This window comes from Notothenia rossii (assembly GCF_949606895.1).
Source record: "Notothenia rossii genome assembly, chromosome: 2".
Taxonomy (NCBI): Eukaryota; Metazoa; Chordata; class Actinopteri; order Perciformes; family Nototheniidae; genus Notothenia; species Notothenia rossii.
This window is the reverse complement of record NC_136904.1, coordinates 45,371,856-45,398,601: the sequence shown is the minus strand read 5'-3', so window position 1 is coordinate 45,398,601 and position 26,746 is coordinate 45,371,856. Positions and strand designations below refer to the sequence as shown.

General features: G+C 40.7%; 1 protein-coding gene and 2 long non-coding RNA genes across 10 annotated transcripts in view; 2 read left to right on the top strand and 1 right to left on the bottom strand.

Moving 5' to 3' along the window:
- Window positions 1-354: 354 nt before the first annotated feature.
- nadsyn1 (NAD synthetase 1) overlaps window positions 355-26,746 on the top strand; it is a gene marked incomplete at its 3' end in the record, with an annotated part of 115,243 nt that continues 88,851 nt past the window's right edge. For 2 of the 8 annotated variants that reach the window (XM_079666780.1, XM_079666778.1), the window contains exon 1: window positions 434-929. In XM_079666780.1, coding sequence (XP_079522906.1) covers window positions 845-929 — 85 coding nt within the window. In that variant the 5' untranslated portion in view covers window positions 434-844. Of the gene's footprint in view, window positions 930-26,746 lie in introns of all 8 variants that reach the window. The other 6 variants (XM_079666776.1, XM_079666774.1, XM_079666779.1 and 3 more) reach the window with 6 other exon arrangements.
- Window positions 2,051-4,373, top strand: LOC307030405. Its single transcript, XR_013805654.1, has 2 exons — window positions 2,051-3,147; window positions 3,368-4,373. It is a non-coding gene; the product is annotated as an uncharacterized lncRNA (long non-coding RNA).
- Window positions 3,383-6,634, bottom strand: LOC307030404. The gene is made up of 2 exons (XR_013805653.1): window positions 6,199-6,634; window positions 3,383-4,306 (listed from the first exon to the last, which is right to left on the bottom strand). It is a non-coding gene; the product is annotated as an uncharacterized lncRNA (long non-coding RNA).

Genomic DNA, 26,746 nt, shown 5'->3' with positions numbered 1-26,746 from the left:
AGATAACCACCCGCCCCCCCTCTCCACCTGCAGCTGGACAGACAGCGGAGCTCCTTCTCCAACATACTGCTGCAGCTCTGTCACAAGGACCGATACAGGAAAACATTCCTGCCCACTGCAATAACTCTCTATAACAAATGACCTCTGGCTGGAAGAGAACTCTCCACTCCATAGTTTTTCTCTTCACTTCACTTTTATATATTCAGATTAATATTTAATATTCCATATGTCAAATACTAATACCTTGCTTTATATCTTGTTATTGTTAATTTGTAATTCAACATGTATATTTTCTACTTTCCTGTTTATTTATTGTCTTTTAATTTTTATTGTACAATGCCATGTCTTTTTATGCTGCTGCAAGATAAACATTTGCCAAATTGGGATCAATAAAGTTCTATCTTATCTTATAACACTTTAATCATCAATAATTATAAAATTATTCTGAAATGGACCAATCTGCACAATGACTACTTTTCCTTTTGTTACTTTAACTATTTGGATGATAATACTTTTGTACTTTTCTTGAATAACATTTTACTTGTAACAGCCCCCCATAGGGCTGGTGTTGGTGAAGGAGTGGGTGAAGGAGCCTCCTCTGTGTTCTCGGTTTGAGTCTCTGTCCTGCAGGGGGCACCATTGTGCTCCGCCTCTCACTGCCAACATTACGGAATGACAAGAAGAAGAGGAGGTTAGTGGCTGCAGACTCCAGAAAAAGCAAGTTGAATCACTACATGTACTGCTCTGTGGACATATCGCAATAAGTGTATATATTTACACTTTTTCAGACTTAACGTAGTATACCAGATCGTTAATTTGCTCACGTGCCTTAAACGTCAGGAGCATGGGACGGAAAGTGACGCTCGCGACCTGCTCTCTGAACCAATGGGCTCTGGACTTTGAAGGCAACCTGCAGAGGATCCTGGAGAGTGAGTGACAAACTACAGTCTCTACATATCACTGTTGACTGGCTCTGCTGATATTCATAATATACTCAACCTGCTGTTTCCTCGTGAGTCATACTTCCCTGTTACATAATGTATGAGCACGCGGCGTGACATCACATGTCTGCAGTCAGTTGTGTGTACATGATCATCAGTTTTATTATCAGATGTACTCAACTGCGGTCAAGCCATCCTCCAGTCGGGAAAACCTAGTCAAGCCAGCCCGCACGTGATATTGCGGTTCGCGAATATCCTATGCATTACGGTAGAGTCCTGGAAACACTGCCTTCAAAAATAAAAGCACTTACTCGGTCAATAACAAACACAACAAAATAACATACCAAACATATTAAATTAAGAAATATGTAGTATATCATGTGATCAATACATATTTAAAACAAACTACGTATAACTACCACATTATAAATGAGTGAATGTAAAACTGAAGGAGTTTCAAAATAAAAGACCTTTGAAATCTCTATTGTATGAGCTATCATCCCTCTGTTTTTAGATGAGAATAAAACAAAAACTGTCCCGTATCAAAGACTCATCTCACTCCAGGGTGATAGCAGGACACCCCATCTAGTCACTCAGAAAAGATCAGGGTTGCGTTCCAATAGTCCATTTAGCTTAGGAACCTTCCTAACCGAGTGAAATGACCCGGAAGTACGTCAGTGGCAGCCATGTTAAGTGCCGTTCCAATTCTCCAAATGAAAGGAAAGGAGGTTTAAAACTTCCTTTATAACCTCCTTTAGCTTAGGAACCACTGGACCTCCCTAACCGAAAGGAGAGGAGAAAATGCTGCCCCACAATGCCTTGCAGCCGCAGCATTTGCGTCACACAACAGTCGGCCGTTCACGGAAACAAACGATTATGACGGAGAAATTATATCATGAAAGTTACGGTGCTTATTAAGCATTTCAAAACGTATGTGATAAGTTGCCAAAGTTGCCAACGTTCATCAGTATTATAATCAAAAAGAGAAATATGAACGTTAGTTTTTACTGAAATGATCAAATAAAGTCAACATTTCACTGAGCTGTGTGGGGTTTGTTCAACTTTTAAAAGATGTTTGAATGGTGATATACACAGTCATAGAGAGGCGAAGTCCCTCCCCTTCCGGGAGCCTCCATGGGACCCCGGAAGCGGAAAATTATACATAGAAGTCAATGGAGAGAGAAAAGTTATCTTTTGATCCCGTTTGAATTGTGCCACGAATGACACATATGATGTTTGTCAATCTTAAACAATCATTTCCATGCAAAAAAAGTCACAGTTTGTCGTAAAACTGCTGAAATATAAGACTATGAATAATACGCAACTAGAAAGACTACAAATCCCAAATCCCATTCTGGGTCGCGCATGTGATGTCACAGGCGATAATGCTCCAAGACTGGTTGTGACTCGCAAAGCAAAGAGGAAGAAGAAAACTGATTTATTCCCTCCAATAAATATAAGAGATTACTCCAATAAATTCACTTTTACAAGATGCCTGTGTGCTTTGTACGAGGTTGTAATCACAAAAGAGATCATACCACTTGCTCGTTCTATCGCTTCCCGTCTGATGAAAGGACCAGGAGTCGTTGGACCAAACATATCAGGTAATATACATGTTTTGCATGGAACATAGTCAAGTTAGCTACCTAGCTAGTAGCGAGCATGTTAGTTAGCATTATATTACATTACTTAGCCTTGTCATTTGTATTAGCCTTAACATGAAGTAAACCAAAATGTTAAACAGTAAGAGTAGTCATGATGGTAAGTATTTTGTGAAACATTTGAAGAGTAGCCTATCGCCCCCTCCACCAGGTGCTAAGGGGGCGGGAGGTAGGCTAACCACACATTACTATCAGCGATCTTTTCTACTTAATGCTATCTGCACAAATGGTTAACATTGACCATTAAAAGATCAGGCAGTTCAGGGAGAGTCGAAGGAAGGAAGGCAGGCAGCTTTGCATGACATTCTTCTGGACGTGTTTCATTGTGATGATAGTGAGAGTGAGTCAATCTGTTTGTTGGAAAGACAGTAGTTGAGTGATTACTGAGAGAAAATTATTAAAAGAGATAATTATTCAGTGTTGTTACTTTAAAGTGTTGTTACTGACCTTTTTCCTCTTTTATTTTCTTTACCTCACCTGTAACTGCTGAGACCCTGAGGAACATGCACACTGGACTGACCTGCTCTGGCAACCTGATTTCCACTGTACGTAATAGTATTTGGTTATGGTATATTATTTATATACATCAAAGGCACAATGCACCCCCCAGAGACACACATGTATTGAGTGTGATATTTTGCATTGGTCATGTGAAATCATCTTTACATACTAGAAAACTGTAGGAGCGGCAACTTGTTTTGAAATTGAATTTTTAATATCCGATAATAAAGTTGATCTGTTTTCTTTATTCTTCTCTCTTCCCAGCTCCATCCATCACCATTCTCTGTTCCTGCAGGTCCTGCTTGCTAATCAATGCTTTATTTTTTTACACAATTACAAATAAAGTCAATGTATTGTATGACATGAAGTTGTGCTTCATTCTGAGTCAATAATAAATTCATTCTGCCTTCAGCTGCAAAATTATTGTGGACTGCACTGACATCCATGTAGCTGCCCCCCAGTAAGATGAACCAAGCAAAGTTGACATACTCAACATACAGCTGTACTCTTAAGTTTACATGAAGAATTTGTGAAATATTGGTAATAACAGGTTTAAATGATTATTAGTAATTAATTATATAATTTTCTCATCGTAGATGAGCAGACAGGGAGCAGATGAGAAAAGCAGAATATGCAGCTGCCATTTTCCACATGGAAAAGAGAAAGGGCCAAGTGTATTTGAGTGGAAAAAAGAGAAATCCCAAATACGAAAAATAAAATTATACAATTTACAGATATGTATACAAATAAATATATATCCTATATACACTATCATGTATAATGATGGTGTATGATGTAGAAGGAAGTGTGGTAGATAACAAGTAAATATAGAGTTACATACAGATCCATGTTACAGCAAAAGATGGAATAACTAAGAAGCACGCAGTATAATAATAATTACACGCAACAATTAAATAACTGCTCAGCATCTCCACCACAATCCCAATCTGCTGTGTCCTGTTTTCCTCCCCTCTGCATAACACCCCATCACACATACGAAACACAACGCAGAGTCCGAGGGTGTTAAGAGTATGTTTATTGAAATGTCCTCCTCTCTACTGGCCAACACAGGGAGCATATGCTGGGTGTAGAATTGTTCCAGGAGGAGGAGATTTCCATGCCATGCAGGGTCTTTGGGGATGGGGAGGATGATCGCCTCCATCGTGGTCCACAGCAGCAGAGACTCCGGTCTGTGATGTGCAGCTGTTATATAATATACAATACATTTGTTTGAAAAACATTTGATCAAAAAATAAAGATTTGGTCAGGATCTAGAGTCAGTGTGTAGTTTATTAATTAATCAATGCTCTCTACCTTAGGAAAACACATACCAGTGTACCAGAGGGAGTCACACACAGCTGTGCCTAGATAACCAAACAAATTGACAACAGGGATGCAAACTCATCAGGTATGAAAAAGGTGACAAGGATCCGAGCCCCCTGACCCCACAGAATATCGGCTTTAAAATTAGGAATAACAGGATTTTAGCAGTCAGAACAACTAAAGCAGCAGTGTTAATATTAACAGAAACGCCATAGAGTCACATCTAATAGAAATATATAAAAAGCATTTATTTTAATTGTGTAGCAGTCAGTTTATAATTTTGGCAGCACTGTTGAGCATTTTGAAAATGTATTTTCATGCGTCTGTGCAAGGCTTAGTCTTTCTATCTTTATAGCCACTGGTGTAAAGTAACCAAGTTCATAAACTCAACAAGTACTATACTTGGGCACAATTTTGAGATACTTGTACTTTACTTAAGTATTTCAATGTTTTGCTACTTTGTACTTCTACTCCACTACAGTTCAGAGGTAAATGGTGTACTTTTACTCCACTACATGTATGTAATACCTTTAGTTACTTTACAGATGTGGATGAATGATGTGAAATATAATCAAGTGTTAAATCAGACTTTAGTTCCACCTGGAGTAAATCCACAAGCTACCCTGCAGTATACAAAGTCATTCAAACTAGCTGCACCTTTACCAGCTTTGATAACACTTTAATGATCAGTCATTATAAAACATATCATATTATTCTGAAATGGACCAATCTGCAAAATGACTACTTTTACTGTCGCTACTTTCACTATATTTTGATAATAATAATTTTCTACTTTTACTTGAGGAACATTTGGAATGCAGGACTTTTACTGTAACAGAGTATTCCTACACTCTGGTACTTCTACTTTTACTCAAGTACAAGAACTGAGTACTTCTACTTTTAATCAATTTCAAGATATATACTTATACCACCTCTGTTTATAGCCTATGAAAAAAACGATTAGAAAACGAAGGCTAAAGCTAACGTTAGCAGATAGTGACAATGTATGCTAGTTAGCTAGCTCAACGATAATATTGCGACGGGGAAAAAAAACTTTTCAGTGCATATCACGCTCTGCCGCTCCGACAGGGAGCTCTACTCTGAACACCTGAACGGCCCGTTCTAACAGCTGTTCACCAGCGGTCCAGTCTGTGCCACAGTGACTCCGGACGCACAGTTAATATTAACGAACGCACCGTAGGTAATGTAGCTGCTGAAGCTAGACCATCATCGCCGAGCAGCAGAGGCTTATTATACATCATGAGCAGAGCCGACAGGCAGGAAGACTCGAGCACACAGCTCGCGCTTCATTATAATATATATAAAAAAAGCTCGCGGCCGCACATTAATCCGGGTCCCAGACCCCCTCCCATACCCCAAAAATATTTTTATTGCAGATCTACAGGAATCATAAAAACGACCTATTTTGGATTCAAAACGGAGAATTTCGCCGAAAGGTGACAAGTTTGCATCCCTGGACAAGATAACCAAAATCCTTGAATCTACACACAGCAAATAAACTCAAATGACACAACGAGATGTAAAAAGGAGATCACACATATAGTCGATATAGAACTGGCCGCTTCAATCTGAAGAGCAACTAAAACAAAACACGGGAGTGTATCTTGTTCTTGTGAACACTAATGTTATCCACAGCATACACAGACACCACAAAGTTCTTAAGGAGAAAACTAGTTGCTAAAACAAAACACGTTAGTGTACCTTGTTAGCTAGCTGACATTAACCTTAGACATTGCACTCATATTACTCACTGAAACCTTGTAAAGCCGGTCCCGCATGCTGGCTCTTACAGAACCGCTCCCTTTCGTGTATGTACAGCTCTCAACATGCCCAGACTTGTAGTGATTTTCACCTCTTTTTATACTTTTTCGCCTCATTCTGAAAGAAACAGGTGAAATTTACTAACGTGACAGCCATCTTTGTGATGGTGACGCGTATTGTGCGAGACCAGAGACCTGTAGTTCACTGAGCGGTTTCACACAAAAAAAATTGTAACTTCACAGTTTTACGACACATTTTTATTTTTTTGACTTGCAAAATGTTCTTTTAATTTGACAAACATCATATGTGTCATTCGTGGCACAATTCAAACGGGATCGAAAGATGACTTTTCTCTCTCCATTGACGTCAATGTATAATTTTCCGCTTCCGGGGTCCCATGGGTCGGAAGTAGATGGGCGGGACTTCGCCTCTCTATTGGTGTTAAGGACTAACGTTAATAATAAATACATTTGTATTTATTTTAAGATATTTTCATACAATCATACGTATTGGGATCATTTGTATTAATGTGGACCGGAGGGAGAGGGTGAAGAGCATAAGTTTCACTTTCCTTTTTTATTTCAATTACAACTTTGGTCATGAAGAATATGTTTCTCTGTTGTCCACGTTCATAAAGCATAAAACAACAGCATCAGAGCACGGTGCAGAGCCTCTAGATGAGTTTACAGTAGTCCCTCGTTCTTATTAAACATCCATGTTTTAGTCCGTTGTATAGAACACTGTAGTTTCCATAGTTTCCCCACAGCAGCAGGCGCACACAATGACGTCCGCTGGCACATCATAAACACGTTGGATAGTGAAAGTGCATTCGGATGCTCTAAACTTTACCGCAGTCTCTTCTCCTAAGTCCTTTTGAATTCTCCTATCCACTGTCCCTTAACCCCGTGATGTTTCACTCAGAGGTCAAGGAATAGGAGATAGGGTTAGAATTTAGGAGCTGATTTTTGGATTATCGGAACGCAACCCAGGACATTCTGATGTCGAGTTTCAAAATAAAAGACCTTTGAAATCTCTATTGTATGAGCTATCATCCCTCTGTTTTTAGATGAGAATAAAGCAAAAAACTGTCCAGTATCAAAGATTCATCTCACTCCAGGGTGATAGCAGGACACCCCATCTAGTCACTCAGAAAAGATCAGGACATTCTGATGTAGAGTTTCAAAATAAAGGACCTTTGAAATCTCATATGAGCTATCATCCCTTTGTATTTAGATGAGAATAAAACAAAAACTGTCCAGTATCAAAGACTAATTTCACTCCAGGGTGATAGCAGGACACCCAATCTAGTCACTCAGGGAGAATCAGGACAATCTTATGTAGAGTTTCAAAATAAAAGACCTTTGAAGTGTCATATATATGAGCTATCATCCCTCTGTTTTTAGATGAGAATAAAACAAAAACTGTCCAGTATCAAAGACTCATTTCACTCCAGGGTGATAGCAGGACACCCCATCTAGTCACTCCGAAAGAATCAGGACATTCTGATGTAGAGTTTCAAAATAAAATACCTTTGAAATCTCATATATGAGCTATCATCCCTCTGTTTTTAGATGAAAATAAAATGGTCTAGCGGTCCGTATATGGCCCGTGGGCCAGAGGTTCCCCACCCCTGCTTTAATATAATAACATTAGTATTAATATCATAACCAAAATGTTGCCGATTAACATTTTGTTTACCTAATACAGACTGATCACTCAATTCTTCATACTGTCCATCATCCTAAATAGACTAAAAGCAGTTTTTTGTTTTATATAGATCATATGTGGGAAAATATTGTGTGTGAAATGTATAATTTAAATTAGATGTTAGCTTTTTGTTATATATGCATATTTTGTATTCCAGTCTCCCTTCAAATATGTTAAGTGGCATGTCATTCAACACAATGCTGCTCACCTCCTTCAGTTCGGAGTAAAGCTGGTTCAGGTTCAGGTTCAGCCTTATGGGGGGACAGGGCTGCTGAGCCTAAAGATAGATCTGTTGGACCTGGCACCAGTGGGAGGGACAACTGATTTAGTATGAATAGGCGCTAAAAATGTGCCTTCATTTATTAGGGTAGGTAGGTAAGAATGGAGAAACCAGCTCGAGTGCGCTAGAATTTGAAAATACACAACCGAAAAAAATCTGCCCCTTCCTTCAGAGCCCCTCCTCCAACACACACAAACGTGCACATGACCAATGAGGGCACAAGATAAGTTTGTGCACAGATGGAAGGCTGACAGGCTGGTAGGCCATCCAGTCATTTTAGCTCGGCCGGCTCAGATGATTGGTCGTGCTTTTTACTAGGGGTGCACCGAATGGGAAATTCTGAGCCGAAACCGATACCGAAAATAGGAAACAGTTGGCCGAAAACCGAATGCCGAAAGGCCGAAAATGATTAATAGAAATATATATATATATATATATATAATGTATACATTTTTTACCAATGTTGTTCAGCTACCTGATTATGGAAAAAGACATGATTATGGCAAAACCTAACTTAAATAATAATCACTATTATGGGTCCATAAAACATTTATTAAGCACTTTTGAATGCATACAGTACATTCATTCCAAGTCAAGTGCATTTTCTTTTCTCTGTAGGATAACTACAACAAAGTGCATTCAGAACAAAGCCAAGGTGCTTTAAAACTGCATAAACATCTAGGCCAGTAGGCCTACAACAAAATAGTGTAAATAAAGACTGTAACAGCCAGGCCTTCAACAACAACAAATGCACCTGTAAGTGCATGCATACAAATGTGCAAACTGGATAAATCCACATGAATGTAACTATTTACAAATGAAATTACAATTGAATTTCAAGAATCTGTAAATAAGGCTGTCTGTCCTCATAAGCAAAGTAGTAAACATTGTATAAAGATACATAAAGTGAAAACTGGATACAAAATCCACAATCAATTACAAATTAAATTACAATTTCAAGAATCTGCAAATAAGGTGGTCTGTCCTCATGAGCAATGTAAACAACATTGTATCATTTAGATACAGAAAGTACAATATATTTAACACTGTGCTGCTGTCATTTCCCCCTAATGATAACCTGAGATGGTGAATTATAACTCACAATGAAAATTGTTCAGGAAAGTGGGTATAGAGTAGACATGTAGAACTAGATAAGCTTATGATAAGCCAGCCTTGTCTACTTATAAAGGAAAAGTGGGAGGTTCTTTTGAATGAACATTAGCTTCTCTGCTTTATCAGCCATAAGTCTGCTCCTCTTCTCATCAAGCACATGAGAGGCAGCGCTGAACAGTCTCTCGCTGTCAGTGCTTGTGATTTGATCTTACTCCGCATATTTGTCCGGGTGTTTTGATTTCAAGTGGTGGAGTAATCCCGAAGTGGTGAAAGTCTTTGCAGTTACACCCCCTCGAGAAATGTCAGCTGAACAAGTTTTACAAATCGTAATCCGCGCCTCTTTCTCTGATATTTTTAAATATCTCCAAGCGGCAGACATGTTGGCTGTGAGCCAGCCGCGAGCATGGTCGCGCGCCGTGCTTGTCGCCGCGTTTTGATTACGTCATCACAACAACACGTTAGCTTACCAACGTAACCCTGTTCTCTGACATTCGGTGATATTTTTTCGGTGCTAGAACCCTTTCGGCCGAAAGAGCCTTTTTAACCATTTTCGACCGATAATTTTCGGCGGCCGAATATTCGGTGCATCCCTACTTTTTACAGCCACGGCTTCCACAGATTACATTTTTGTATGTATTTATTGTCAAGGCATTTCATATATTTATTGCTATCGGGGTGTTAAGAGCATTACATGGAATATAACAAAAAGTGTTTCTGAAGTGAATTACCTACCATACCTTTTAAATGTCAGTTAAAAGAGCAGTGAAATGAAAGACCTCTGAATTTTCTGTAAAGATATTAACAGTACTTAATGTCAGCTTAGTAAACAAAAAAACATTAGCTAACAGACTAATTTCCACCACTCATGGACCACACCCACCTTTTCTTGTGAAAAACTGGGTGACATACTGTCGCCCTTTAGTCCCTCTCTCTTGTCTTTCTCTCCTTTCTGTTCTTTTCTTAGAGCCTGACTTTGTTGGTCGTTGAAACATGGTACAACACACGTATGTAATGCAAGGCAAGGCAAGGCAAATTTATTTATATAGCACTTTTCAACACAAGGCAATTCAAAGTGCTTTACAAAAAATGAAAGACATTAAGAAAATGGCATTTAAAATCAGTCATTAAAAAGAAAAGTTAATAAAATAAACATTAAAAGAAAAAATACATGGATAAAAGTTACAGTGCAGTCTAAGATATGAATAGTTCAATTAAAAGCAGCGACAAAAAGAAAAGTCTTCAGCCTGGATTTAAAAGTAGTAAGAGTTGCAGCGGACCTGCAGGTTTCTAGGAGTTTGTTCCAGATATTTGTAGCATAATAACTGAACGCTGCTTTACCATGTTTAGTTCTGACTCTGGGGACAGAAAGCTGACCAGTCCCTGAAGACCTGAGAGATCTGGATGGTTCATCATTTAGCAGGAGGTCAGAAATGTATTTTGGGCCTAAACCAGGGGTCGGCAACCCAAAATGTTGAAAGAGCCATATTGGACCAAAAAAAAAAAAAAAAAATCTGTCTGGAGCCGCAAAAAATTAAAAGCCTTATATAAGCCTTATAATGAAGGCAACACATGCTGTAAGTGGCTATATTAGCCTACTATCAAAATTATAAGTAGGCTACAAATACATAATGAGCATTCATGATTAAATGTTTATTTTCCCTGCAGCGCATCCTGGAGAGAATGACGCACCACGTGACTACTCTGCTGTACGATGGTGCTTTAAGTTGAACTTCCATTATAATATTAATGTATTATGTTTCGTTGCATTGATGAAATTATAGAAATACAATAAAGAAATCAGATTTTTTATGTCATTTTTATTTTAGGATTCGAAAAAACAACAACAAAATGTGCAACGTGCATAATAGGCCTCCTGTAATTTCAGAAATTAATTATAATATATATAATATTTAATAATTAAACCTCCCCATGGAAATAAAATGCAGTCCTTTTCAATCCTCAATAATACAATACAATACAATCCTCTTCTCTTTTCCCCCTTATCTGGGCAACAGACAGAGTGCAATAAAACAGCAGCCTTTTGAAAAGGTAAAGTATATACAATTAAAATAATACAGTTTAAGTTCGATTTCTGTGCATTATCCTCTTCTCTTTAGTTTTCTGCAAATGTGCAAGGGTAAAATGCAGCAGCACCCTCTTCTCTTTTGACACGCACAATACAATGCAGCCATCCTCGGACCTGAGCAACAAAACACAATAATATCCCTGTGTCATTCCAAATATATACTGACAAAAATCAGAAATCACTTTATAAAAACAGCCACTTTGTTACTAAATATGTGCCTATGACAGGATTGTGTTCTTACCCGTTTAATGTGACTTCTGTTTTCGGACATCACTGGACAGCTTCTCAACATCGGGCATGTAAGATGTAACTTTAATCTTCACGCAGGACTGCAAGCTCTCATCTGTGAGGCGGGTGCGGTATTTGGATTTTATGTAGTTCATGTTTGAGAATATCTGCTCGCACAGGTATGTTGATCCAAAGATGGATAATACTCCAAATGCATATTTCTTCATGTTCCTATAACTGTCTGGAAGAGCATTCCATGTTTCAAACACAAGTTTCTCGGGTGTTGGGAGGCTTTCAATTTCGCTCCATTTGTGGCTTTGGGCAAGCTGGGCTTTCTGGCGAGTGACGTCTTCAAGCTCGGCTGTCAGACTTTTGAATTTGGACATCCATAAATCTTTGTCAGCTATATCAGCCATTTCCATTTCAAGGTCAGCTTGATTTACTCCTGGGAATGTGTGCAACAAGGACGGGTCAATCTCCAGGGGTGTGACAGGGAAAGATAGTGTCATTTTTTCCTTTCGGAACTCGCTAAATCTGCTCCCAAATGCAGTTTGCATATCAACGATCGCACCTTGTAAATAATCACCGTTGAGTGTGTGATCGTGATGGGCTTCTTTGAACTCTCTCAGGGAGGGGAAGTGAGAGAGCGTGCCTCGCTGTACATCTCTGGCGAATACAGTCAGCTTGCGCTCGAATGACAAAACAGCTTCCAGCATTTGCAGTGCAGTGTTTCCCCGGCCCTGGAGACTTTTATTCAGCATGTTTAGGTGACTTGTCATATCCACCATAAAGTGCAGTTTTTCCAGCCACTCGGTATCTTCCAGTTGCGGGTAGTTCAGGTTTTTGCTTTTCAGGAATGTTTTCACATGTTCTAAACAAGCAACAAAGCGACGCGAAACCTCACCCCTGGACAGCCACCGGACTTTGTTGTGTAGCAGGAGATCGGAATATTCGCTGTCAACTTCATCTAGAAATGCACGGAACTGACGGTGGTTTAATGCTTTTGCAATTATCTTGTTCACCATCTCGATGACAAGGTTCATCACCTCCATACACTCCGGTGGGAATGTTTGTGCACACAGTGCTTCTTGGTGCAAGATGCAGTGAAATGCAAGCAGATTTCGATCCAACGCTTTCTGTAGTAAAGTCACAAACCCCTTTTGTGATCCTCTCATACTGGGTGCGCCATCTGTAGCCACTGAAATCAGGTGGTTGGTGTTTATTCCATTGTCATTTAAACACTTCAGCACAGCCTCACATATGTCCTCCCCGCGTGTTTGGCCTTTCAGTGGTATTAATTTGATCATTTCTTCTTGCGGCCCATCAGAGTTCACATACCTGCATAACAGCGCTGCCTGTTCAATATCGATCACATCACACGACTCATCACAGGCAATTGAGTATGCTGGAGCTGAATTAATGTCCTTGATTTGCTGATTGGTGATGTTGTCTGCCATTTTAATGGCCCTTTCCTTCACTGTCTTTGCGGAGAGAGGCATGTCTTTAATTTTCTGTATTATCTCGGTTTTGTTTTTGAAGTCTGAAAATAGGTGCTCTGATATTTTAATGAATGAATCCTTCATGTAGTCACCATCTGTGAACGGTTTTCCACGCTTTATTATCTCCCGGGTTGCAACAAAACTAGCAGCAGTAGTGGAGTTTGGAGATGCAATCCACTTCTTAAATCTATCTTTGCGCTCCTCTAATTTCTCCAGAAGTAATGCAATCGCACTTTTTCTCTCACTCCCAACTGGGTACTCGGCTGCAAATGTAGCATGCCTTCCATGGAAATGTCTTTCCACGTTACTTTTTTTGTTATTTGACAATTTCTCATTACAAAGCAAACATACAGGCAATCCTTCCGCATTGGCAATGAAAGCAAATGATTCGGTCCAAGAACTGTTGAATCCTCTGTTCTTCTCAGCTATCTTTCTCTTGTTCCCTTTGGGATCCGCCGGTTTGTTAGCAACAGTTAGCACCTCGGAGTTACGCGGTTAAATTACGCGGTTAAAACACGCGCAACCTGAGGCGGAGTTCCCTCCCCCTACGCTGCTGTGATTGGTTGATGACCTGAGGCGGAGTTCCCTCCCCCTCGATGACGTGAGGCGGAGTCCCCTCCCACTCCTCCGTCGCGAATATCCAGTCTAGCCCTGACCCTGGCACTACGCCGAGCTGAAACGTGTGTCGCAGGCTATGACGTAAATCTTCGTTGACAGAAATGTTAAATTAAATTAAATTAAATATTTATTATACACATTTTTACAGCATTGGATAATAAATTATATTTAAACAAAAAATATATTCACACCATCTTTTTCCATTTTCATATTTTTGAAAAAGCTCCAGGGAGCCACTAGGGCGGCGCTAAAGAGCCGCGGGTTGCCGACCCCTGGCCTAAACCATTCAGTGCTTTATAAACCAGCAGCAGTATTTTGAAATCTATTCTTTGACACACAGGAAGCCAGTGTAAAGACTTCAGAACAGGAGTGATGTGATCCATTTTCTTAGTGTCAGTGAGGACTCGAGCAGCGGTGTTCTGAATCAGCTGCAGCTTTCTAATAGATTTTTTAGTGAGACCTGTGAAGACACCATTGCAGTAGTCCAGTCTACTGAAGATAAAAGCATGAACAAGTTTTTCCAAATCCTGCTGTGACATTAGTCTTTTAATCCTAGATATGTTCTTTAGGTGATAGTAGGCTGATTTAGTAACTGTTTTAATGTGACTGTTGAAACTCAGGTCAGAGTCCATGACAACACCTAGATTTCTGGCTTTATCTGTTGTTTTGAACATTGCAGGCTGAAGCTCAGCGCTAACTTTTATACATTCTGCCTTGGCTCCAAAAACCATTACCTCAGTTATATCTTTGTTTAATTGGAGAAAGTTCTGACACATCCAGTCATTGATTTGTTCAATGCACTTACTCAGTGTTTTAACTGGAGAATAGTCTCCTGGTGAAATTGTTACGTACATTTGTGTGTCATCTGCATAGCTATGGTAACTTATTTTGTTGTTCTTCATTATCTGAGCCAGTGGTAGCATGTAGACGTTAAAGAGCATCTTGCAGGTTTTTATTTTTTCTAAATTTATGCTTAAACTTGCTTGAAAATTACAATTAAAAAAGTGAATGCAGGATTTGATATGCTTTACGAGACATAAGGGGAGGAATTCAGAGGGAAAGGAGCAATTTTGAGCTCTGCTCTTAAAAACTGCTTTTTTTTAAGGTCATACGTCAAACGCGTCATATTACATCACACAGGGGACACATCTCCGCTCTCTGACCGCGGGTATAGTAGAGTTGCGTTGAGTAGAGCGGTTGTGTTTTAAGGAGCTGGTATTTTTTCGGTAGTTTTACATTGTATTTCACCATTTGTAATCATGGTGCAGTATTGTGTTTGTGCAGGTTGCACAAATACCAGCCTGTCAGGACATCGAGTCCACAGTAAAAAGGACCGGAGCTAGCGTTCGTTCCTGGGTGCGTTGTGCATCCAACTCCCTGCAGCACATACTCTCCACAGCTTTATCAGGAAACCGTATTACTTCTCTCCCCCCCCCCCCCCCCCCCTTCGCTGCTCTCTCTCTCTCCCCTCCGGTATACGGCACCGTAAGACATAGTGTGGAGTTGCATTAGGTAACGCTGTGGTGGCTGTACTGCTCCAGCCGTCTCCTTTGTGTTTGTTTGTTTCCCCCTGTCTGTGTTGTTTGTGTGTGCGTGGTGGCTGTCACTCCTGGCTCCCGGCTCAACCTCCACTCACCTGCTGCAATCAGCTGTGCACCCTCCCCGACTACACACCTGCTTTCCATCAAGCCATTTACAACGACATATCAACGGAGGCTCCACAACCTTTCTCCGCCAGATCGTCAAGTATCAGCCGTATCTCGCGTCTCTCCTCCGGTACACAGCACCGTAGTGTGGAGTTGCATTAGGTAACGCGAGATACGGCTGATACTTGTGCATTAGTTTCTGTTATGGATCAGTATCAACAGTCCTGCCAGTAACGTTACTATATTATCAATGCTACTTTAGTTATAGCCTGATATATGATAGCTAACTTTACAATGTTGTGATATGACGTTAGCTAACATTCTGCAGCTAACGCCGGTCACTCACCAAGATAGCTGCCCAGTTCTCCACTGGTTCTCCTCACACCACAGCTCAATTTCTCTCCGATGGCCGTTATTTCTTCTAATCCTTGGCTGCTCCTGGTCTCTTGGACGCCTTGCAGGCTCATAATTATAAGGTTGTGGTCCGTCATATGCATTCGAATATTCATGTTCAACTTCTTCTGTGTCGAAACTAGCATTGAGATCCATGTTTATTAATACGTTACACCGGCCGCTCTCCTCCTTGTGTCCCCCGTGTTACGTCACACGCGGGAGGTTGAAAAACAACTTTTTCAATGATTTTACCTAGAAATGGCAGGTTCGATATGGGCCTGTAATTGTTCATGACTGAAGTATCTAGATCAGGGGTGGGCAATTATTTTTTCCATGGGGCCACATGAGAAACAAAAAATATTGTGGAGGGCCGGGCCAAAAGGCTGAACTCAATTCTGCATAATATTAATTGTATTTCTTTATAAAAAGCAGTAAATAGCATTGTTTTGACAAGCTGGTAAGAGTATATGTTATAGTTGAGCAATGAAAAAGTGAGGTTGCCTTACAAAAAATGTAATTTATTCAATCAAATTTCCCAAAACAATGGTAAACAAAATGTGAACGTTTTTCACCATTTCTGACTCATATTAGTGAACATTTTCAGTCGCATTCACTACAAAACACATTTTGAGTTTCATATACTGTTGGAAAGTTGTGTAAAGGTTCTTAGCATTCTTAAGACATCACAACATTGTCTTTGTGCTCCAAACATTCAGCAAGATACATCATATTGAACTGTCACTGAACATCACTGAACTGTGATTTTGAGAAAAGGCTTCCAAAGAAAGTGTCCCAGTTCACTGCTAGTTGGTTCCTTTACATGCCTACATTTGTAGTCTAACCACCTCATTTGGTGTTTTTAAGTTCTTTTTTCTTGTTCAGTGAGAGAAATCTAGTCTCTGCTGGGCTTTAACGAGTGCATCGAAGTCAGGTTGAATGTCTGAGGTGGAGATGCGAAGCACAGCTGACAGATGATCATCAGTGAGAGAGGATCTATACCTGGATTTCATAAACTTCTTCTTTGAAAATGTTTGTTCACATATGTAGGTAGAGCCAAAGAGAACCAACATCTTCTGAGCATGTCTCCTCATGTTTGGCAAGTTCTCCTCCTCGAGAGAAGAGTAGAAATCCAGCAGAGATCCTGACTTAAAGCGCTCTGCCAGTACTGCATCAGACTGCAGGTCAATGAGTTCCAGCTGAACATCACTGGGTGCATTATCCATACTGCAGGTAAAGGGAGAGGAAATCATGAGCATTTCATCCTCGATTGTTCGGAGATCTTCAAATCGCCTTGAAAACTCACCATGCAATGCTCCTAACATGGATGAGTACCTGCGGAGGTGATCAGCTGATGGTGTGACTTCTTTCAGGGTTTACATGTGAGTGAGAGTGTTGCTCTCCAGTTGGCTTGAAAGAAACTGCATCTTTCTCATGAAAGCCTTCACCAGGCTGTGCATTTCATGAACAAAAAGGCCCTTGCCTTGCAGTTTGGTGTTCAGTTCATTCATCAGTGCAGTCACATCAACAGCAAATGCAAAATCTGCCATCCAGTCCTCGTCTGAGAGCTCTGGGATGTCTTTGCCTTTCTTCTCACAAAACTCTTGAATCTCTGCTTTCAGGTCCCAAACTCTTTTTAGCACTTTGCCCAGGCTGAGCCATCTGACAGCTATGTGGTAGCCAATGTCACTATGCTCAGTCTCATGCTCCTCCAAAAGTGCAACAAACTGTCTGTGATTCAATGCCCGTGCCCTGATGAAGTTTACTATTTTAGTAACAACATCAATAACATGGTGAATTTTTAGCACTGACTTGCACAACACATGTTGGTGTATAATACAATGCAAAAATACCCATTTCTGATCTGCGTCGATTTCAGTCACTTTATCTTGCATACGTTTCAAAAGTCCAACATTTTTACCTGTAAGATTTGGACAACCGTCTGTTGTGACACCTGCCAGTCTGTCCCATTTCAGTCCCAGCGTGTCCATGCACGCATTTACCTCCGTGAACAGATCGCTCCCTGTCGTCGTCCCTTTCATCGGCCGCATTGCTGCCAGCTCCTCCGTAATCTTGAAGTCCGGCGTTATCCCACGGACAAATACGAGTAACTGCGCTGTGTCGCGGACATCACAGCTCTCGTCCAAAGCCAAGGAGATAAAGTCAAAACTTGCCACTTCATGTTGCAGCTGAAGCTCCAGATTCCCCGCAATGTCCTCGATCCTTCTCGTCACGGTTCGCCTGGACAGCGGGACTTGCTCAAAGGCTTCTTTTTTTTCAGGGCATATTAGTGCTGCAGAGTCCACTAAGCACTCTTTGACAAACTCCCCCTCTGAGAATGGCTTACTGTGTTTAGCTATTTTGTGGGATATCACGAAGCTGGTCTTGGTTGCTGCATCCTTGGATGTGTGAAGCTTGGTAAAAAAGCCTTGCTGCTTTTGCAGCCTAGCTAGCAAAGCGTTCGATGTGCGCGCCCTTTCAGCATCAGTCAAGTTTTTGTATTTCTCCGCGTGTTTCGTCTCGTAATGCCGACTCAAATTGTAGTCCTTGAACACGGCGATCTGCTCCCCGCAAACTAAACACACGGCTTTACCTCCGACTTCAGTAAATAAATACTTAGCAGTCCAATTTTTGTTGAAAACCCTACATTCGGCATCTACCTTTCTTTTTTTAGCATCAGCTGACATTTTTGAGCGCTAAAGTCGTCTTGTGACAATTATCCAATAACGCGCACGTCTTGATTTGACGTATTGCGTCATTATGTACGTGAATAAAAAACAACTTCAAAATAAAAGCATTGCAGCTTTAGTCCATGCATGAGGTAAAATTAGAAAATATGTTTATTTTGTAATTTCCAATTAACCTTACACGGGCCAGTCAGAGTCAACCAAAGGGCCGTATGTGGCCCGGGGGCCGTACAGTCCCCAGGTCTGATCTAGATGATTCTTTTTTAAGAGTGGTTTAATGACTGCAGTTTTCAGGGCCTGTGGAAAAATACCTGAGTGAAGAGATTTGTTTACTATATGAAGTAGATCTGAGGCCATGCAAGGAAAAACATCTTTGAAAAATCCTGTTGGAATAATATCAAGGCAGCAGGAGCAGGATTTCAGAAGTTGAATAATGTCCTCTAGGTTTTTATCATTAATCTGATGGAATTGTGTCATGATGTCTGAATTGATATTAGGTGGACATAGGCTGTAGGCCTACCTCTTCTAGGCTAATAGTCTAGCTCTTGCAGGAAGGGCCCGCAGATTTTGAGATACCCCTACCCGAGGTAGAACAAATGACAACAATGATTTTTCTTATCTTTAGGGTCTCCCATTAATGAAATTGATTGTTGGCAAATTTTATTTTGGGGGGAAAATCATTTTTTTGGTTGTTCTTTAGAACTACCCCAATCCCTGAAAAAGAGCCAAATTAGACAAGGCCAAATGTGGGAAAGGTGACAAAAAAGCCCATAACTTGAGAATGACAACTCTTTTCCTCTTCAGATTTGCTGAGGTATGAACCAGGTGGCTGTCCTACATCACCAAATAGTCAGACAATTATTTAACTAAAGAAATACTGAATTATAGTCCTGTAAACTTAGCTTTAGTTTAGATGGAAATTGTACTTTTTGGTGATAGGAACATAGGACTCAATCACTTTTTTCTCATTTATCAGAAAAACAGAAATCCCTAAAAACATATACCATTACTGAATTGTCTAGTGTGCTATTGAACACTAACCAGTAGTTGTATGGACATATCTGGTACAGTTTTATTGCAAAGGAGATTTCTTTAGACATAGGCCTACCTCTTCTCTGATACAGTCAAATTCCGAATGGGGGATAAGTGGCATAATAGCCTATAAGTTAAGAATGCTCACTCTGATGGTCATTATATTTGGAGAGGGAAATACCAGGTGGCTGAACTACATCACCAAATAGTCAGAATAAGAGTAACCCAATACAATAAAATGTATTAGTTCTAAATTGCAAGCCTCTAAAACATAGGTGTAAATAGTACAGGTTTTATTGAAACTTTAACCTTAATTCAAAGTACAGTCTATAATTCATCAAATAATTTTGTGAGAGGTCAAGTATATAGATACTAGAATATAATGTTAAATGTCAGGTTCCTCACAAACGTTAGGGGACACATTTTGAAATTCTGCACAGCAGGTGCAGAACTCCGTCCAGGGAAGGCCAACTGAGAGGCACTGGCACTTTCCACTCTCTCCACACTTTGCATCTTTGCAATACAAGTGAGTAATGTCTCTCACTTCTGTAGCAAGGTTTCCGTTAGCCGGTAATTACCGGTTTTTAGCTGGTAAAATGTAATAAAAACCGGTAAATTCAAAACCTGCCTGTCAAAATGTCCGATGCTCCGATCGATTGGCCGCCGATCGTTATCGGCCGATATTCACTCTAAATAGTTTGATCTGTGCTCTCTATAAAGGCCGATCAGGAGAGCTGGATCTGATCGATATTGACATAAACGCGAGTGAAGTGTAACCGGACGCGAGAGAGAGATCAGATCAGCTGCTGCATAATCACCTGAAGCGCCGCCCACTGTTTAGCGCGCTGCATGAGAAACTGACGGGCTGTCAGGAGAGAGAGGGAGAGAGGAAAAGAGAGGATCCGTTTCTCCCGTGTTATTATTCAAAGTTAATTTAAACTTTTGAATAATGTACTTCATCTACTACAAGTAGTTTCTTTGAATGTAATAATTATGTTGTTTGTTGTTTGTGGAATCATTTATTGAAAAATGAACCTGAATTTTTCGATCTGTTACGATTATAAACTGAAGCAATATAAAAATGACTCTCATTAACTGAGTTTTAAACATCAGCATATCCGGTCCTAGTCCGGTAATTACCTGCTAACGGAAACTCTGCTACACAATTCTTATTATTCTTATTATTAAAACATGACCGGTAAGTTTCAAATGTGTCCGGTAAAATTAATTCTGTCCGGACGTTTGACTGGCGAGAAAAAATCCTAGCGGAAACCCTGTTCTGTAGGTGCTGGGGTTTTTGTAAATAGCACTGGTTGAATGGCCCCATCTCTGACAATCCACCCCCTGCCATCAGGACTCAATAACAAGGGTTTGGGTTCGGGCTGTGACACCATATCGCTGTCTGAAACATTGCTCTTTACATGTTGTTGAAATGCATCCATGATCCTGCGGTCCTGTGTCATGGATCGCGAGACCTGGATCTTGAGTCGTGGCTGTGGTCCTGGATCATAAGTCCTGGATGGATATCCTCGTGGATTCATCTTCCTATTATACACACATGCATTTCCAAACATTTGGACTACCTATGTTGCAAATGTATTATCTTTTCAATTTACACACGGCATCTATTGCACGTCTGTCCGTCCTGGGAGAGGGATCCCTCCTCTGTTGCTCTCCCTGAGGTTTCTCCCATTTTTCCCTTTAAACTGTGGGTTTTCTCTGGAAGTTTTTTCTTGTACGATGTTAGGGTCTAAGGACAGAGGGTGTCGTATTGGCATACTGATATTCTGTACAAACTTTGAAGTCCACTGAGACAAATGTCACATTTGTGATATTGGGCTATATAAATAAACATTGATTGATTGATTGATCCTCTGTTGGAGGCAGATTTTCCGAGGCTGCATCTGTTGTTGATGCAATTATGAACCTCAGTTCATCCAAGTTTGTGCACATCAGTCCAATTTCCTTTTTTCCGTATAGCAGAAGCAAAAATTCTCTTGCGACTGGCAAAGACTCTTCCAAGCTAGCAGAGAGTCCAAAATGGGCCAGATCTTTGAGCTCGCTGAGATGGGTCTTGAGTTTGGTGAATGATGTTGTCTTTCCTATTCTGTACAAACTACTTGTTGTGCCACAAGGGTGCATGACATGCTGGTAGACAGTTAGACATGTGGTTTCCATCTCCAACTAAACGGCCTCTTTGAGAAATTCCAGTCCGGTTTCCATTCCGCCCACAGCACTGAAACAGCTCTGGTCAGGGTCACAAACGACCTGCTGATGGCGGCTGAACCTGGTTCCCCATCTCTCCGCACCCTCCTGGATCTGACTGCAGCATTCGACACTGTCGGCCATAACATCCTCCTTCAGAGCCTCGAACACACCATCGGACTCTCTGACTCCGCCCTGAGCTGTTTCCAGTCCTACCTGTCTGGAAGAACAGAGTACGTCTCCTTGGGAGGTACGAGGTCCCAGACACACCCTGTCACCCGTGGTGTCCCACAAGGGTCGGTCCTCGTGCCCACTCTGTTCAGCCTGTACACTCTGCCCCTTGGCCGTGTCATCAGCCAGCATGGAATATCATTCAATTGCTACGCTGATGACACGCAGCTATATATAAAGATAGACCCTATCTCACATGCATCCTCACTGTCGCCATCATTATCACCGTTCCCATCAACATCCTTTAACACCTGCATTGAGGAGATAAAGGCTTCTTCTACACAACACAAATATATGTTGCTCTATATATGACACTTCAAAGGTATTTTATTTTGAAACTGTACTTCAGAATGTCCTGATTTTTTCGGAGTGACTGGATGGGGTGTCCTGCTATCACCCTGGAGTGAGATGAGTCTTTGATACTGGACAGTTTTTGTTTTATTCTCATCTAAAAACAGAGGGATGATAGTTCATACAGTGGGGCAAAAAAGTATTTTGTCAGCCACGAATTGTGCAAGTTCTCCCACTTAAAAAGATGAGAGGCCTGTATTTTTCATCCTAGGTATACCTCAACTATGAGAGACAAATTGAGAAAAAGAAATTCAGAAAATCACATTGTCTGATTTTTAAAGAATTTATTTGCAAATTATGGTGGAAAATAATTATTTGGTCACCTAGAAACAAACCAGATTTCTGGCTCTCACAGACCTGTAACTTCTTCTTTAAGAGCCTCCTCTGTCCTCCACTTGTTAACTGTATTAATGGCACCTGTTTGAATTCGTTATCAGTATAAAAGACACCTGTCCACAACCTCAAACAGTCACACTCCAAACTCCACTATGGCCAAGACCAAAGAGCTGTCAAAGGACACCAGAAACAAAATTGTAGACCTGCACCAGGCTGGGAAGACTGAATCTGCAATAGGTAAGCAGCTTGGTGTGAAGAAATCAACTGTTGGAGCAATTATTAGAAAATGGAAGACATACAAGACCACTGATAATCTCCCTCGATCTGGGGCTCCACGCAAGATCTCACCCCGTGGGGTCAAAATGATCACAAGAACGGTGAGCAAAAATCCCAGAGCCACACGGGGGGACCTAGTCAATAACCTGCAGAGAGCTGGGACCAAAGTAACAAAGGCTACCATCAGTAACACACTACGCCGCCAGGGACTCAAATCCTGCAGTGCCAGACGTGTCCCCCTGCTTAAAGACCCAGTGAAGTGCATGTTTTTGCACCAAAATGAAATGGCAGTTTCATTCCTTACATATCATTGTGCCTGTTCATGGCTAAAATAATTTTTAATAATTCATAATTAATGAATGAATGAATGATTAATTTTTACGTCTGAGCCTAACGGAAGTTGCAGACGATAGTGGCTGTGACGTCACAAGATGTACCCAGTTGCGATTGTAAACATGGCGGAGACTTTGGAAAGTGATACTAGTGTGAGAGAAATGATTGATTTGGACAGCTTTTCGGACAGGATAGATGAGGAAAGTGACCAATTTGGTGCACTTTGAGGGCAACATTAAGAGATTTATGGATACAGCTCTCAACACTCATATGAAACATATATTTCAATAATCAAAAAACATTGGAAGGATTTCTTAACCTATTTTATACAACTAATATTACATAGATGGAAATATTTGTTTACATAGATGACCAAACCCACTGAGATAACTTAGGCTACAGTTTACCTCCCTGAGCTGACGTTATCTTTCTCAGTCCCACAGGAGAGCACTCTCCCTCTCCTTATTGTTGAAACAGCTAATCTCCGTTAGCTCCGAGCTAGCACCAGATGCTAACGACAACCCTGTAACTCTCTCAGTCTCTCTTTCTCTCTCTCTCGAATCGACCAGTGGCCTTTATTTATCATTATCAATCAAAGAATCTACGAAACAATGACACCAGCCAGGCTCACCTTCATCTTTTGGGAACAGAAACATCGCCACTTAGGCAGACTTGACATTACTACAGCCAGCGGCAATGCATCGTTTCCCCTGTGTTTTTCATCCCTCTTTCTTCACTGTCGCCTCCATTGTCAGGTTTTCTCGATTGGCAATAACTTCCAGTCGACTCCGACACACTTTCCAGGAAAATACTAGCTCAAAAACGTTGAGAAATTCGACTTTGAAAAAGAGAAAAAATGAACGGTGGTGAATGTAAACAGTGCGGCGGCGTCCATCTCGTGATGTCACGCAGTAGATCGCAAGCCACGCCCACGAAGGCAAAGGTCGACTGCAGATTTCCCCGGCAAATTCAAAACTCGTCAAATTTGTTGCTATTCCAACATCTTTTGATATGGGTTCCAATGGACAATTTTGGTCATTACTATACGTATTAGCATAACAGATCATGCACAGGTGCACACTTCACAGGGTCTTTAAGCCAGTACATGTCCAGGCCCGTCTTAAGTTTGCTAGAGAGCATTTAGATCAGGCATGGGCAAACTAAGGCCCGCGGGCCATATACGGCCCGTTGGGCTTTTGAATCCGGCCCGCCGAATATTGGTACAAAATTGTCCAAATTATAGTAAAGACCGCATTAATTTTGCGTTTTTCCTGCAATACCCGGCATTTCAGTTGATCCCACTAGATGGCACACTCTAGACACAATTTACCTTTGCTGGAGTCTGGTCTATTCTCTCAGCTGGCCCCACTCGGCAACCCGGCAAGATCGGGGAATACAAGTTGTAACAAGCAGTAGCGCTGAGCAAAGTGACTAGAACGCGACCACACACTTATAAAAACACTTATGTAAAGTCAGGCAACACAAACCAGGCTTAGTGTGATTCTGTTTATTTTACCTTACTTTAATGACCTTCCATTCACTGTTATTGACCATTAGAGGCAGACGTTTTCCTGTTGTTTTGTATTATTGCAACTATCGGATGGAATCAATACATGGGCTACATGTGGCCATCACAAGTCAAATCATAACGAAAACTACGTCGGTAAAATATGCGTGTAGAAAACGGCTTATGCCACAATATAATAGCAACAAGTAGTCAAGATAGTCTGATTAGCTAACATCAACTGTAGAATGCCAGAGAAACGTTCATAACAGCGTTGTGATGCCAAACATCTTTCAGACTAAAACACATTCACTTATGGGGATGGGGGATATTTATCAGCTGCTTGTGTGACAGTCAGACAGGCCTCTATCATCTTTTTAATTGGGAGAACTTGCACTTGGTGGCTGACTAAATACTTTTTTGCCCCACTGTAAGTACATCAGATTTCATAGAGCCAAACATTTCAAGTGCTACTCAACTGGCTTTAGATAAGCCAGCCCTTTATTAGTATATAAGTGCTTTGTTAGTAATTCTATCGCTCGAAGTGGAGTTGAAAGACATGAGTTTTCAGTCTGCGCCGGAAGATGTGCAAGCTATCTGCTGTCCTGATTTCAATGGGGAACTCATTCCACCATTTTGGAGCAAGGATAGCAAACCCACGTGTTTCTGCTGATGGGAACTTGGGTCCCCCTCGCAGTGCGGGTGCAGCGAGCTGTTTGGCTGATGCAGAGCGGAGTGCAGGCCTCTCTCATCTTTTTAAGTGGGAGAACTTGCACAATTGGTGGCTGACTAAATACTTTTTTGCCCCACTGTATATATGACACTTCAAAGGTCTTTTATTTTGAAACTCTGCATCAGAATGTCCTGATTTTTTCTGAGTGACTAGATGGGGTGTCCTGCTATCACCCTGGAGTGAGATGATTCTTTGATACTGGACAGTTTTTGTTTTATTCTCATCTAAAAACAGAGGGATGATAGCTCATATATGAGATTTCAAAGGTCTTTTATTTTGAAACTCTACATCAGATTGTCCTGATTCTCCCTGAGTAACTAGATGGGGTGTCCTGCTATCACCCTGGAGTGATATGAGTCTTTGATACTGGAGAGTTTTTGTTTTATTTTCATCTAAATACAAAGGGATGATAGCTCCTATATGATATTTCAAAGGTCTTTTATTTTGAAACTCTACATCAGAATGTCCTGATGTTTTCTGAGTGACTAGATGGGGTGTCTTGCTATCACCCTGGAGTGAAATGAGTCTTTGATACTGGAAAGTTTAAAAAAAATTCTTATCTAAAAACAGAGGGATGATAGCTCATATATGAGATTTCAAATGTATTTTATTTTGAAACTCTACATCAGAATGTCCTGATTCTCCCTGAGTGACTAGATGGGGTGTCCTGCTATCACCCTGAAGTGAAATGAGTCTTTGATACCGGAGAGTTTTTGTTTTATTCTTATCTAAAAACAGAGGGATGATAGCTCATATATGAGATTTCAAAGGTCTTTTATTTTGAAACTGTACATCAGAATGTCCTGATCTTTTCCGAGTGACTAGATGGGGTGTCCTGCTATCACCCTGAAGTGAAATGAGTCTTTGATACTGGAGAGTTTTTGTTTTATTCTCATCTAAAAACAGAGAGATGATAGCTCATACAATAGAGATTTCAAAGGTCTTTTATTTTGAAACTCCTTAAGTTTTACATTCACTCATTTATAATGTGGTAGTTATACGTAGTTTGTTTTAAATATGTATTGATCACATGATATAGTACATATTTCTTAATTTAATATGTTTAGTATGTTATTTTGGTGTGTTTGTTATTGACCGAGTAAGTGCTTTTATTTTGAAGGCAGTGTTTCCAGGACTCTACCGTAATGCATAGGATATTCGCGCACCGCAATATCACGTGCGGGCTGGCTTGACTAGGTTTTCCCGAGTGGAGGCTGGCTTGACCGCAGTTGTACACAGATCTTGTACATGACTTAAAGTAGAAGTACTCAGATCTTGTACTT